Below are 13,386 nucleotides of genomic sequence, written 5' to 3'. Positions count from 1 at the left end.
TTCTGTCAATATAGAATTTAACCAACTAGTAAATCCTATTTCATTGGTTTTCTAAGGCAGGAATGAACCGTACAAGTTTAATCACTAAATTATGTCATAGACTCTACAATACCTCAAAATGCAGAAGAAACTAATTTTTTTTTAAAAACTTCCCAACTACCTCCGATAAATCAAAGTTTTCAAAGCTGGTCATGCATCTGGGCTTTCTCTTCTACTGGATAAGCTTGCCCACAATCTAACCCAATTTGAGTAAACGCCGTACAGAGCTTTGGGACTAACAGCTGCAGGGAAGCTTTGAACTCGGAAGAACAACCCTCGTCTCCCACAGAAAGAGATCCGGCCTGACCGCCATTAAGGTACGCTTTACAAGCCTCTAGAATACCAATTCCACGTAGCTGAAAGTGCACAGAGACAATCTTCTCGAAATTCTTCGGCGGCCTCTCTAACATATACACCATCGTTCTGCACGACAGCAAAAACGCATTCTCGTTGTACTTAATAGATCTTCTCTCCCCTTCCGGCGTGCCTTCGCTCTTCTCAAATCCTGGCTCATTGAAATAAGGCTTGGAATTCAAAACCAAGCCTTGGATTGAAACAAGGACTTGAAGTATGCTTGATTTTCCTTTGCTCCTCCACATTTCACTTCCGCTCCCATTCCAAGTGTTAAGAAGGCTAAGACAGACCTTCCCATCTTGGTACAAATTAGGGTTTAGCCTAAGGCCACCAGAGTGGAAATATACATTGGGTGGACTGGTAGGGTAATTGCTTGGAAAGAAAATATCAAAGAAGAAGAGATTGTCGTGGTAGGGAGTTTCATCTGCTCCTACAATGGCGGCCCTCATAAGATCTAATCTCTCTTCGTAAACCCTAACGAATATCGAATCTGGTAGACCTTTCTGTAGTATCTTCCACTCTTGCTGAATTTTCTTTGTCCATGATTTTGGTGGTTGCCCCGAATTGTTTGATTCGTTGATGTAGTGGTGGTCTGAATAATCAGCAGCCACCACATTGTCAAATCGATTGATATCTCTATAAATCGCGTCGAGTGAGTTTTCTTCCTTCCCTTCCACTTGCTCGGTTGAACTTGGGACTGTTGAACTGCTTGTAACTGTCTCCGGTGCCTGTGGCACAGCCTTGACCACTTTTTGATCCTTCCGAGAGGACCGTTTGGAGAATAGACAGAGTAACCTACATGGAAATTGGGAAAATTAAGAGAGAGAGAGAGAGAAAGAGAGAGAGCCAGGGAGAGAGAGAGAGAGCGAGTACCATTTGGAGGAGATGGATTTGGGCAGACGGTCCATGAAGGTGTGAAAGGGGAAGGCCGGAGCTAGGAGAAAAGGCGAGCACTTTCGTTGGGAGAAAAACCAACAACCCACGCTAAAAATGCCTTCATTTAGGTCGTGTTGAGTATTGTATTGTATTGAAGGAGACGTGCTCGTGAAGAGTTTTCACTTTTGAGGAGTTCTACCAGCCCACGATAGGACCTCTGCCTTGTTTGGAACTCAACTAAAAACGTATTATATTAGATTAAGGGCAATGATATTTTCACCCCCCCGCCCCTACAGTACGCATTCGCTCCCCTTTTAAGCCTGCAGGGGGAGTGAAAATATCATCGCCCTAGATTAAATGATAGAGAGTTATTGCACTTTTAGGTGCTCTACCGTTGGATAGGATCATAGGAAAGATGTGTACCACTTTAGCTATTTTCCAATTTTCCAGTAAACAACCAAGTTCTGACGCCATTACCTTTTTTTAGGTAGGGAAGCTGGGATCGAACCTCCGACCTCAAGGTGCATTGACCATTGAGTTAGAGGCTCAATCCCTTCTCACATTATTACTACTTATGTGACGACAACATCGATAGCAGTAAAGTTTTGTACATCTTCTTAGGCCATGTATAGTGTGTACCCACATGAATGGATTTGGATGGAGATGGTGGGTCCGCTCATGGGTGTAAAATGGTGGGCCTCACAAAATGCATGGGTTTAGGTAGAAACAGTGGGCCCTATCATATCAAAACAGGAGGTGTAAGATGGTGAGTCCCACCCATGCTATGCGTGATTCTAAAATGATTATGATGGGCCTCATCTTATCAAGTGTTTTGTTCAAATTATAGTTGAAAGACAACCCATCTGCGCCGTTGTTTTCGTATGGAACACCAAACTTCGATTACTGTCAGATGTGTGACGTGCGTCCATCGGATTGGAAGAACTCTCTGTCAGTGTCTGCTGTTTCATGGCTAATTCATCCTTGGCTTTGACGGTTTACTTATAAAGTTTGTACTGGCCAGAAATGAAAGTATTGTTTAGTACTGAACTGTTCTCCTCTAGTGGGTGGATTTGGGTTTTATGGTTTGCACCTTGGAAGTAGCTTGACTTCTAAGACATATTGACAATATAGAAGCTGTTTTCCTTTGTTGATAAATGTAATATGGGAATACTGTCCTTGTGCCTATGTATCCAACGCCTAAATCCTAATTCATTGGTTTTCTAAGTCAGGGATCATTTATACGTTTAGGCCCTCTTTGATTTGGATTTTGAGAACGGATTTGAGTCCAAAACTGATTATCAGACTCAAATTTACGTTTAGGCCCTGTTGTTTTGGATTTTGAGAAGTGATTGCGAGTCCAAAACTGATATTGGACTCAAAATAAACAGGGCCTTTGTGTATACGCAACATGGCTAAGTCTCTTGTCACAACTTGAGACTCTTCACGTCCTACCTCAGCCCAGAATTCTCTAGAAAGCTCTATAAACTTAGGGCACGTTTGGCTACCCTGAATTTTTTCCCCTGGGACATTAGCTTATCCAAAGACGATGGAGCGTGGAAGAGGGTTAGATATGAGAGAGACTGAGTAGAGAGGGCAAGAAATGTTGGATTTTTAATCATTTAAGGGCCTGTTTGGATGCTGAGAAGATTCTGATTTGGATTTCTCACATTTGCAGCCCTTTTTGCATTGTAGTTGGGATCGGATCAAATTCTTGGATTTCTAATTCAGCAGCTGACGGTTAAAAAAACCAGATTTCTAAATTTGCTGTGGAAATAAGAAATTGGAAATCCACAGATCTGGCAGTTTCCTTCACCCTCTTTGCTCCTCAACCTCTCCCCTCCACTAGGAAGTACCCCCTTCCCTCTCTGTCTCCCTCTACATGAGCTGCCCGATCTATTCAATTTGTATTCAAAACTCAATTCCAAATCCAAATACAAAATGGGAGGTATCCAAACAGGCCCTAAAGTAAAACTCTTAATGCTTTGCCTTTAAGCCGTTTTCTTTTGTCTTACGTATGAATCAAATTTCAAATGGTTGCAATTTCAACATTCCAATGCCATCTTTATATCTTTTATATGCCTTTATATATGCTTTGAATGCTTTATACGTTTTGTTTTTAAGTCTGAATGCTTTATACATTTTGCTTTTAGTCTTTTTTTTGGCAAAAGTAGTCTGCATTAAGGGAGAGAGATAGAGACGTTGAACAGTGTTAATATATACACATCTACCGTGTATACAAGTTCTCTTTTCGTCTTACAGGTACACGATTTCTTCTTCTTGAACGTACTGTTTCATTCTATTCTTGAGTACTATTTTGCAAGTTTCAAGATTTTCAAAGCTTTGCAAGATTTTTTCAAGTGGGCAATTTGTTCGGCATCAACCATTGTTCACTAGGTTCGAGCGAGTGCGTGCACACCGTCAACTACAAAGAAAGTGGTGTTTAGGGTTGCAATTAAACCCGTGAAAACAGGGACCGCGCCCGCCCCGTGCGGCACGGTGCAGGGATTCCTAGATTTAAGCGGGGACGGGGATTAAAAAATTCCTGGTAGGTATGGCTCCACCCCCCCGTATTCTCCATCTATATTAAAATTACATAAATATCCCTATATATCTTTAATATTATGAAATACCTCCATAAAGTGTTATATTTTACTTTGGAATTTTATATTCTTATTTAATAATTATTTGATTAGATTAAAAAAGTAGAAATCGTTATTATAGAAGGGTAGAGGGGGGGGTGATTTTCCTTGTAGTGTGCGGGGCCAGATGTTGCATTCCCTGTCCCCTTCCCGTCCCCATGGGGAAAATCTAATCCCCGTTGCCACCCCTAGTGGTGTTGTATCCTGGAGATAGGCGGAACCTGATTGCATACCGACTGTGGTGGAGGTGAAAATCTATCTCAAGGGTAGCGTTAATCCGTATTGTGCCTCTACCACTCAACTCTCTTTCAAATTCCTTTCATTTTCATTATATTTTGGTTTGAATCTTGCTAATAGAGGTTTACATTAAAGATCATCGCCGGTAATTCCGCACTCTTTTTTGTTGAATTAATCTACTTGACCCAATTTTCCAACAAGAAAAACTTGAAAGATGAGGAAACAAAAAAATCCCACTCAAAATGCGACCTTTTCCTGGATGTTTAGCCATTCTCACCCTCCACTCAATCGTGCCCTCCCTCTATATAGATCGGGGTGTTAGAATCATCCTACGGACATGATTTCTGGGGCACAACCTGTTTACATTGTGTCCATACAAATGGACAGTTTGGATCATCCTATGAAGAGGGCCGGACCGTACTTTCCAGAAAAATACTTTACTGTAGGGCCACACACCATATAAAATCTGTTATAAATGTATAGAAGGTCATAGAGTTTTCTTGATGGTAGACTAGTACTGAGAATACTGGACTGTTGGATGCATGTGACATGGTTGTAACCATCGAAATAAATGGAAGACTAGAGATATACAAATTCTCCCTGTTTGGAGATAGACTCAGAGTAAGCCTTGTAAGCTTCTGGAAGGTTTCTTTCCATGTATTCTGCTGTGTTTTCTTTTTAGGCTCCGTTTCTTTCGACGTAAAAGTGGATGTAAAATTTATTTTATGTTCATTTTTACAACATAAAACACATTTTACGTTCATTTTTACGTCGAAAGAAACAAAGCCTTATTGGAAGAGTATAAGGTCCTATTTGAATTGCAGAAAAATATTTATACGGTAGATTTTTTTAATTTTTTTTTTTGAATTTTTCCGTTTGGCTCCATTTTCTTTCGCTACGTCGAAAGAAACTGAGCCTTAGGTAGAATTTGTTTAGAATTTTTTCCTTTTATAATGATTTAAAGGGAAATGAAATAGGCATTGCTTATTTGGAGGGATATAATCGTAATTGAAGGTTCCTCTAAATAAAGGGATTTGCTAGCGTCCATCTTAGAAGGCATTTCACGGATGGGCTACTGCATATGAGAGCAGCCACCTCATGAATGAAGACAAAATATGCTGAAAAGTGAGCCTGTTTGGCTTTTCTCACATGCAACAGCCCATCTGTGAAATGTCTTCTAAGATGGACGCTAGCAAATTCCCTAAAAAAAACTCGAATCGCAGTAGTTCATGTTTTTTTTTTTTTTTTTTTTCCATGTAAAATCAAACCATGAAAAAACATAAATTTTCGAAAACTTCTCTCTTTTCAAACATGTTTTTGGAAAATTCCTGCAATACAAACATGACTAAATTGTCCTTTCTGGGTCAATACTAGGTCACTTGGATTAGGCTGATTCGGGGCTAATGCTGGGGCATTGGACCTTTTGTCTCCTTCATTTGCACTCTGCCTCTGAATCATTTCAGCTGGATTCAATAGAGTGTGAGGTTGAGGATTAGTATTCCAGTGACAATGCTCATTTCGAGAATAAGCTATCAACCCTCAATATTATTTTACTTGCAATGGATGTATATTTTCCACAGAATCTATTTAAGGATGGCCCTTGGAGTGGATGGGTAATATATTTTCTACATAATCCATATTGAAAGGGTATTGAATTTTATATGGAATTCCATCTATAGGGCATTCGCCCACATTATTATTTCACTTGTAATGAAATTAAGATTACAATATGGACAATCTTGAAATACTACAAAGAAGTTTATGTAGGCAAAAAAAAAATAAAAAATCAGTGAATGGATGTTTCCAAAAGGGGACGAAATAGAGAAGAGAGAGAACTAATTCTTCCTACGACGGAGGTTATTTACCTATTCGCCGTGGTTGTTTGATCGACCGAAGATGATCATAAGAAGAAATGGGCTCTAGATTTGATTTTCATTAGATATTATCTCATCTTTTTATTCGATTCTTTTATTGTATTACTACTATAAAGAGATTATGAAATCTCAACAAGGGTAGATGCACAAGCAGGATAAAATTCCATCAACTAAGACGCACTGCCCATATCCATAATACAAGAAATCGCACCATGTTGGACATGTCTGGTCGCCCCATGCTGTGTAAAGATTCAAGAGCTTTGCACATTTTATATTACTTTCTGCTCTTCTCATCATATGCATACCTAATAAATCTTTTTACCGATTCGTGATTCTACCCGGAGTAGAATCCGAATATTTGGGGCAACTTTACAAAAAAAATTGTTGATTACACCTATCGACTTTCCGGGGGGGAGGGACACGAATTTTAAGGGGGGCAGTTTTAGAAAAACTACTACCTAAACATATAGATTTGGAAAATTCCTAAATTCCCCCCTCCCCCGCTTGTGTTTCTAACTTGTAACAACCAATTATAATTTATATATAGATGAGATCTTTCCTGCTCCTAAATACACAATCTCTGTGTTTACTGAAATCTCTGTTGACAATCGCAAAGAGGGACGTCTCTCTCTCTCTCTCTCTCTCTCTCTCTCATAAACGAATTGTGTTCTGTAAAATCTCCGATTCCAAACCCTAAACCCTAAACGAATTGATTGGTCCCACTGATTTGATGTTGGATCTTGTAATCCTTACCTTTCTTTTTTATTTTTTATTTTATTTTTTTGATTAGCAGTTTTTATATTTTTTAACAAGGATCATATTTATTTAATCTTTCTTAACTAATGGCATGACTGGTCTTCTGTAATCTTGAAACTGTAATGGTTTTTTTTCGATTTTATCATGATTTGTTTTCCTTAGGGAAGTGGGTTTTCTCTTTTGCTTCCCTTTTACGCCTTCATGGAGCAACAACCCAAATCCATCTCTCGCAATTGGTTCTCTCTCTCTCTCTCTCTCTCTCTCTCTCTCTGCTCGCTCAGATCTGTGTTTCCTTCTCTTGGATAATTGTATTAATCCCAATTCCCTCGCAGGCTTGATCTGTTACCTTCTGAATTATCCTCTCCCCATGATGAAGAACTAGTCAACACTGTGCCACCATCACGGGATACACCAAACCCCACCAATCCGGATCCAGTTACAATTAATTCTACAGTCTCAACCAACCCTAGTTCATCAAGGCAAGTGAAAGAAGACAAGGAAGAAAATCCACTGGAGACTATTTATAGAGATTTGAAGCCATTTGACAATGTTGCTGGCGATTATTCAGACCACCACTACATCAACGAATCAAACAAGTCAGGGCGACCATCAAAATCATGGACAAAGCAAATCCAACAAGAGTGGAATATACTAGACAAGGGTCTACCCGATTCGATATTCGTTAGAGTTTACGAAGAGAGATTGGATCTTATGAGGGCTGCCACTGTAGGACCAGAAGGAACTCCCTACCAAAACAACCTCTTCGTCTTTGATATTTTCTTTCCAAACACTTATCCCAACAATCCACCCAACGTATATTTCCACTCTGGTGGCCTTAGCCTAAACCCTAATTTGTACACGATGGGAAAGTCTGTCTTAGCCTTCTTAATACTGCTAATGGGAGTGGAAACGAAATGTGGAGGAGCACAGGAGAATCAACCATACTTCAAGTCCTTGTTTCTATCCAAGGCCTGATTTTAACTTCCAAGCCTTTATTCAATGAGCCCGGATTTGATAAGGCCACTGTCACGCCAGAATTAGAGAAAAACTCTCTTACATACAATGAGGATGTGTTTTTACTGTCGTGCAAAACGATGCTTTATACGTTAGAGAGGGCTCCAAAGAATTTTGAGAAGATTGTGTCTCTGCATTTTCGGCTACGTGGAATTGCTGTTCTAGAGGCTTGTAAATCGTATATTAATGGTGGTCAGATTGGATCTCTTTCTGTGGGAAATGAGGGCTACTCGTTTCAGTTCAAGGACTCTCTGCAACTGCTCGTCCCGAAGCTCTCCCTGGCGTTTACTCAAATTGGGTTAGATTGCCTGAACCTGTAGTAGGAATTGTAGTCGGAATCAGCATCTTATTTCGATTCCGCCTTATTTGCATTTTGTTGAAAATAGGAAATGGAATCATGGGGCAAAAATGAAAAATGCGGGAATCTGTTTTCTGTTCCAGGAGATGGTAAGCTTTTTCCGCCTCTGGAATGAAAATTTTATTAGTTTTTAATTATTATTTTAAATTTTTTTTTTTGCATTCATTTTATAAGAGAATCGGAATAGGATGCCCATTTGTTACCCCATACAGTTTCATATCCTTCTCCTCTGGTCCATTTTATCTCTGCAATTTCTTTATTTGTCTTTTGTGGATTTATTGGATTGATGTGGTAATTATTCGGAAGTAATGCTGTTTTTATGGATTTTGAATTGGCTATTGAGGAAACGGTTCTGATTAGTAGCTGCACCATCTGTAATTGGTTTGAACAGTGGTGGGAAGTAGAGTTAGTGGGGCTGGAAACTAGGCTTTCCACTCCACTTTGATTGGGTTTGTATCTTGAGTCCTCTCTCTCTCCGCTACGAGTCACTCAAAAGTTCATAAGGAAGCTTGATCGGAACGAATCAAAATTTATATGCTATAACATGATCGGGCTCAAATTCATCACGTAAGGCCATTAGGAGCTGAAAAAGTTAAAAAACAAATTTCCTTTCACTAAACTACCCAAATGTGAAGTCAGAGAATTCCTTGCAGATGAAGTCTTTTGCCTCTATTTGATTTTTTTTTATTTGATATAAGGTTAGGGTACCCTAGAAATCATGTTTTTAATCATCTTTCAATATCCAAAACAAGGGTGCTAGCGTCATAGGCATTTCACTGATGGTCTGTTGGATGTGACAGCAGCCACACAGGCTGCCTTTTCAGCAGATTTTGTCTCATTCATGAGGTGGCTGTTGTCTCATGCAACAGACCATCTGCGAAATGTCTTTTGCGATGGACGCTAGCAAATCATAGGCCTTTGGATTTTGAGAATTGATTTTTTGTCCAAAACCGATTCTTGGCAAAGTTGAGCATTTGGTTTGCCGTGTAAAATCGATTTTAGACTCAAACTGATTCTACATCTCATTAATTTGTGTATTTTCCCCTGTTTCAGAATGAATTTGTGTCCAAATTCAATTGTGCAAAGGAGAAGCAGACACCAAAATTTGCCAAGAATTGGCTTTTGACTCGAAATCGATTCTCAAAATCCAAAAAAAAGGGCAAAAAAAGAAAGTCAGTTTAACCCCAAGTGTTTTGATAAACATGCGCGACAAACATCCGCATGTTTATCAAAACACTTGGCGCGATATCATTTCCCTATAAAAAAAATGTAAAATAATTGCAATAGTTTTTGACAACTGGTTTAGTTCTCTTAGTAAAAATAAGGGATTTGATAGGCAATTTTGCAGAAAGCAATAAATACGGTGAATGAGTATTTTTTTGGTTGGTAAGCTGGGTTAGGCAGGACGCCTACCAGCAATTAAAAAATAAAAGAATATTAGTTACAAGCGAAGGTAAGAGACTCCCTCAGTGTTCATAAAAATACATCCAGACAAATAGAAAGGGACGAAGTGAGGAGGGATATCTTCTCCTTTGCACGGACAGTTAGGCTTTGAAAGAAAGTGGGCAGGAGAGTTAGCTGTCAAGTACTGTGCAAATAGAGAAGAAGAGTATATTGTTAACATTAGCCTCTCGATCTCCAAGTGTGGGAGATATGCCGTGAGTTGAATTGGGAGAGGTTTTCTATGATCTTTGTCCGGGTTAGAATTGATGATGCCGAATATTCTTCCAGGGGCATTTGTATATCCCTTTGATGATATTAACTGCCATTAGGGAATCCGATTCAATCCATAGATTCTTGATAATTTTTTTATGCGCCAGAAGGATCCCTTGGAGAATTGCTTATAAAAAACAACATGGTAGTGCGAATATCAATAGCCTTTCACAAGCCAATGGACATCCTTTCGCAAGCCAGACATCAACTTCGTTGGAGATTACTAGACATTCTCCTCAAGATTTATACTTGGTTATTTTAAACATTTTATTGGTGACACATTTGGCACTTCTAACACAATTCACACCCAACTTGTGATGTCGTTTCTAAAGAAATTTATACACTTTTGTTTTGGGCTATATATTTATAAATTAAGATCAACTAACACATTTTCTAGGCGTGTTCTTGATTTCCATTTTTAAATTAAAGCCTGGTTTGGATTGCAGGGAATATATGGAAAAGTTTGGGAACGAAAATAATTTCTAAAATTTTATACCTTTTTCTAGGCACCAAAAAAAAAGAAGAAAAACTTGAACCAGCCCTATTAAATTCTTATATAGAGGGAGCTTCAATTTATGATGATTTCCCTCCAAATTAACCATAATCATATCATTTCCCTCTAAAAGGTTTCCTCTAGAAATGTTTTTCTTCTAATCCAATCAGGGGTTAAGGAAAATGCACTCATTTTACATGACTCACTACACACCTGGTACATTTCCATGAAGATCGGAACCATTGATTCGATAGGTCTAAGTTTGACAGTAGATGTCTAATTCATGAAATTAGATGGGGCTGTAAAAAACTTAAGCTTGAAAATATCCTAAGAGATAGCTTTTAATCAAGCTTAATCAAAGAACAAGAATCATCCGACAAAAGGATGGCATGCTACATTTGGTATCGATAGGTACTGTGTCATCTCTCCCCTTCAGTAAATTTCATGTTACCGTTGATCATATTTTTCACTGCGAAGTGACACATTCGCCCCCTTTTACACTACAGGGGTGGGCAGGGGAAGAAGAGTTGGGGATTATATCATTTCCCTTCTTCATGGTAGTGCTAATACCAAGTTAAAAATAATTTAATAGGGGTGTATTATTCTATTACCTCTAGTTGAGTGGTGAATTCGTAAATTTAGGTTGGGTTTTTAGTCTTCACAAAAAAAGTTCCCTTTTAAAAACAGCAATGCCATTGTATTACTTGTCTAAACTACTCCTTCAAAATTCTGAGAATCCCTCTTAGTCTCTCCTCTCCTTAATCAAGAACTCTTGACATCAGTTCCCTTTATTTATTACCAAAATGACAGAAATAAGTAAATGGGATTTGCTCGGGACCATCGGAAAACTAATCAAGAATCTATCAGATTATGTTCTATTTTCGATTTGTAGGATGATAAGATTAAAGATTTTAATTAATCTCGGATTATTTTCATTAATCGGTAAAGGCTGTTTCAATAAGCACTTACAGTTAAAGAGATAAATATGATAAGATGAAATATTTAATTAGGAAAAGATAATCCTAATCTAAACTACTTACCTAATCTCTCTAACTAATAGCCTAATATAACGAAACTCCTCTCATCTAGTCGATTACTTTAGATCTAACGGTCAGTTCTAGTAGATCTGAAATTTTCTTGTAGAGGAGGACTACTTTTCGCCGATCGGACTCTCTGTTGAGGCCTCATTGGAACGGGTGGAGAGAATCCGGGAGATGGACAGCTCGGCAAAAAATTGATACTTCACCACCACGTTTTTTTCTTTCCGAACAAAACTTTACACAAGTTCAATTTTAGCCTGATTTTTTTTGCTTAGAGAAGTGGGTTTTCTCCTTTGCACAGTGTTTGCCTTTCCTCCTCCCTCCTCCCTTCCTTTTCACGCGTTGATGGAGCAACAACCGAAACCCATCTCCCACAACTGGTACTCTCTCTCTCTCTCCTAGGTCTGAGTTTCCTTCTCTTGTATTAATCTCAATTCCCTTGCAGGTTTCTTAGTCTATTCTCCAAATGGTCTCCTTGGCACGAAGTCGTGAACGATGAGCCACCACCACCAGAGACACCAAACACCGCCAATCCTGAGCCAGTTACAAACACTTCTACACTTTCAAGCAACCCAAGTTCAATCAAACAAGTGGAAGATAAGGAAGAAACCTCACTCGACGCTATTTATAGAGATATCAAGCGATTTGACAATGTGGCTGGTGATTATTCAGACCACCACTACATCAAAGAATCAAACAAGTCGGGACAACCACAAAAATGGACAAAGAAAATTCAGCAAGAGTGGAAGATACTACAGACAGGTCTACCAGATTTGATATTCGTTAGGGTTTATGAAGAGAGATTGGATCTTCTGAGGGCCGCCATTGTAGGAACAGAAGGAACTCCCTACCACGACAACCTCTTCTTCTTCGATATTTTCTTTCCTAGCAATTTTCCCAGTAAGCCACCCAAAGTATTTTTCCACTCTGGTGGCCTTAGACTAAACCCTAATTTGTACAGTGATGGGAAGGTCTGTCTTAGCCTTCTTAACACTTGGAATGGGAGTGGAATCGAAGTGTGGAGGAGCAATGGAAAATCAAGTGTACTTCAAGTGCTTGTTTCAATCCAAGGCCTGGTTTTGAATTCCAAGCCTTATTTTAATGAGCCCGGATATGAGAAGACCGAGGGCACCCCGGACGGAGAGAAACATTCTCTTGAATACAACGAGAATGTGTTTTTGCTGTCGTGCAAAACAATGCTGTATACGTTAGGGAGGCCACCAAAGCATTTCGAAACGATTCTCTCAGGGCATTTTAGGCTACGTGGAATTGCTATTCTAGAGGCTTGTAAAGTGTACCTTAATGGGGTTGGATCTCTTTCTGTGGGCAACGAGGGTTGTTCTTCAGAGTTCAAGGCGTCTCTGCAACTGCTTGTCCCGAAGCTCTGTAAGGCGTTTACTCAAATTGGGTTAGATTGTGGGCGGTTCATCGAGGAGGTAATTGGGAAGTAAAAAGTGTTTAGTTTTTATTACTTTTTGAGCTTTTCTAGGGTTTCTCCCTGCTTTAGGACTTTGAAAGCATTTTGTGATTTGTTAAGACTTTTGAGTTCAATAGGTTTTTTGTGTAAATACTTGGGTGCGTTTAGATTGCTGGAATCAGGCACTAGGGGTGTGGAATGAGAAGAAAAATTGCTGGAATTCTGCCCACGGGAATAGTAAGTTTTATTAGAATTTATTTCCATTAATATTTATATTTTAGTTTTTTCTCAGACCCATTTATGGGAGAATCATTGTTGGAATTGGAATATGATATCGATTCCTATTCATGATTGTGGCAATTGCGTTGGAATTGCTGGAATTGGGGTTGCAATTGCCATATTTTCTAATCTGCTATGAAGTGGTTACTGATGGTAATGCTGTTTTTTAATAGATTTTTAAATGACAATTGAGGAGACGGCTGTGTTTAGTCACCGCAAGTCTCTCTCTCTCTCTCTCTCTCTCTGTTTGAAAGGAATGGCATGCTAAACAGAAAATTCAAGGGGCATAATGAAAAG

At 39.0% G+C, this 13,386-nt stretch overlaps 2 protein-coding genes and 1 pseudogene across 3 annotated transcripts; 2 read left to right on the top strand and 1 right to left on the bottom strand.

Moving 5' to 3' along the window:
* Window positions 1–16: 16 nt before the first annotated feature.
* LOC143877883 (putative ubiquitin-conjugating enzyme E2 38) lies at window positions 17–1,506 on the bottom strand. Its single transcript, XM_077380184.1, has 2 exons — window positions 1,267–1,506; window positions 17–1,188 (listed from the first exon to the last, which is right to left on the bottom strand). The coding sequence occupies exons 1-2, from the start codon at window positions 1,299–1,301 to the stop codon at window positions 180–182; spliced, it is 1,044 nt and encodes a 347-aa protein (XP_077236299.1). The 5' UTR covers window positions 1,302–1,506; the 3' UTR covers window positions 17–179.
* A 5,149-nt stretch (window positions 1,507–6,655) lies between these two features.
* On the top strand, window positions 6,656–8,358 carry LOC143876820 (putative ubiquitin-conjugating enzyme E2 38; annotated as a pseudogene). Its single transcript, XR_013250478.1, has 2 exons — window positions 6,656–7,011; window positions 7,108–8,358. The product of XR_013250478.1 is annotated as a putative ubiquitin-conjugating enzyme E2 38 (transcript).
* Window positions 8,359–11,566: 3,208 nt separating this feature from the next.
* Window positions 11,567–13,148, top strand: LOC143876819 (putative ubiquitin-conjugating enzyme E2 38). The gene is made up of 2 exons (XM_077378513.1): window positions 11,567–11,773; window positions 11,839–13,148. Exons 1-2 carry the CDS (start codon window positions 11,739–11,741, stop codon window positions 12,842–12,844), a joined length of 1,041 nt encoding a protein of 346 aa, XP_077234628.1. The 5' UTR covers window positions 11,567–11,738; the 3' UTR covers window positions 12,845–13,148.
* The last annotated feature ends 238 nt before the right edge of the window (window positions 13,149–13,386 follow it).

Source organism: Tasmannia lanceolata, unplaced genomic scaffold (genome assembly GCF_043159265.1).
Source record: "Tasmannia lanceolata isolate RefF3 unplaced genomic scaffold, GAP_Taslan_0.1 ptg000005l, whole genome shotgun sequence".
Taxonomy (NCBI): domain Eukaryota; kingdom Viridiplantae; phylum Streptophyta; class Magnoliopsida; order Canellales; family Winteraceae; genus Tasmannia; species Tasmannia lanceolata.
This window is presented reverse-complemented; position numbering and strand designations above follow the sequence as displayed.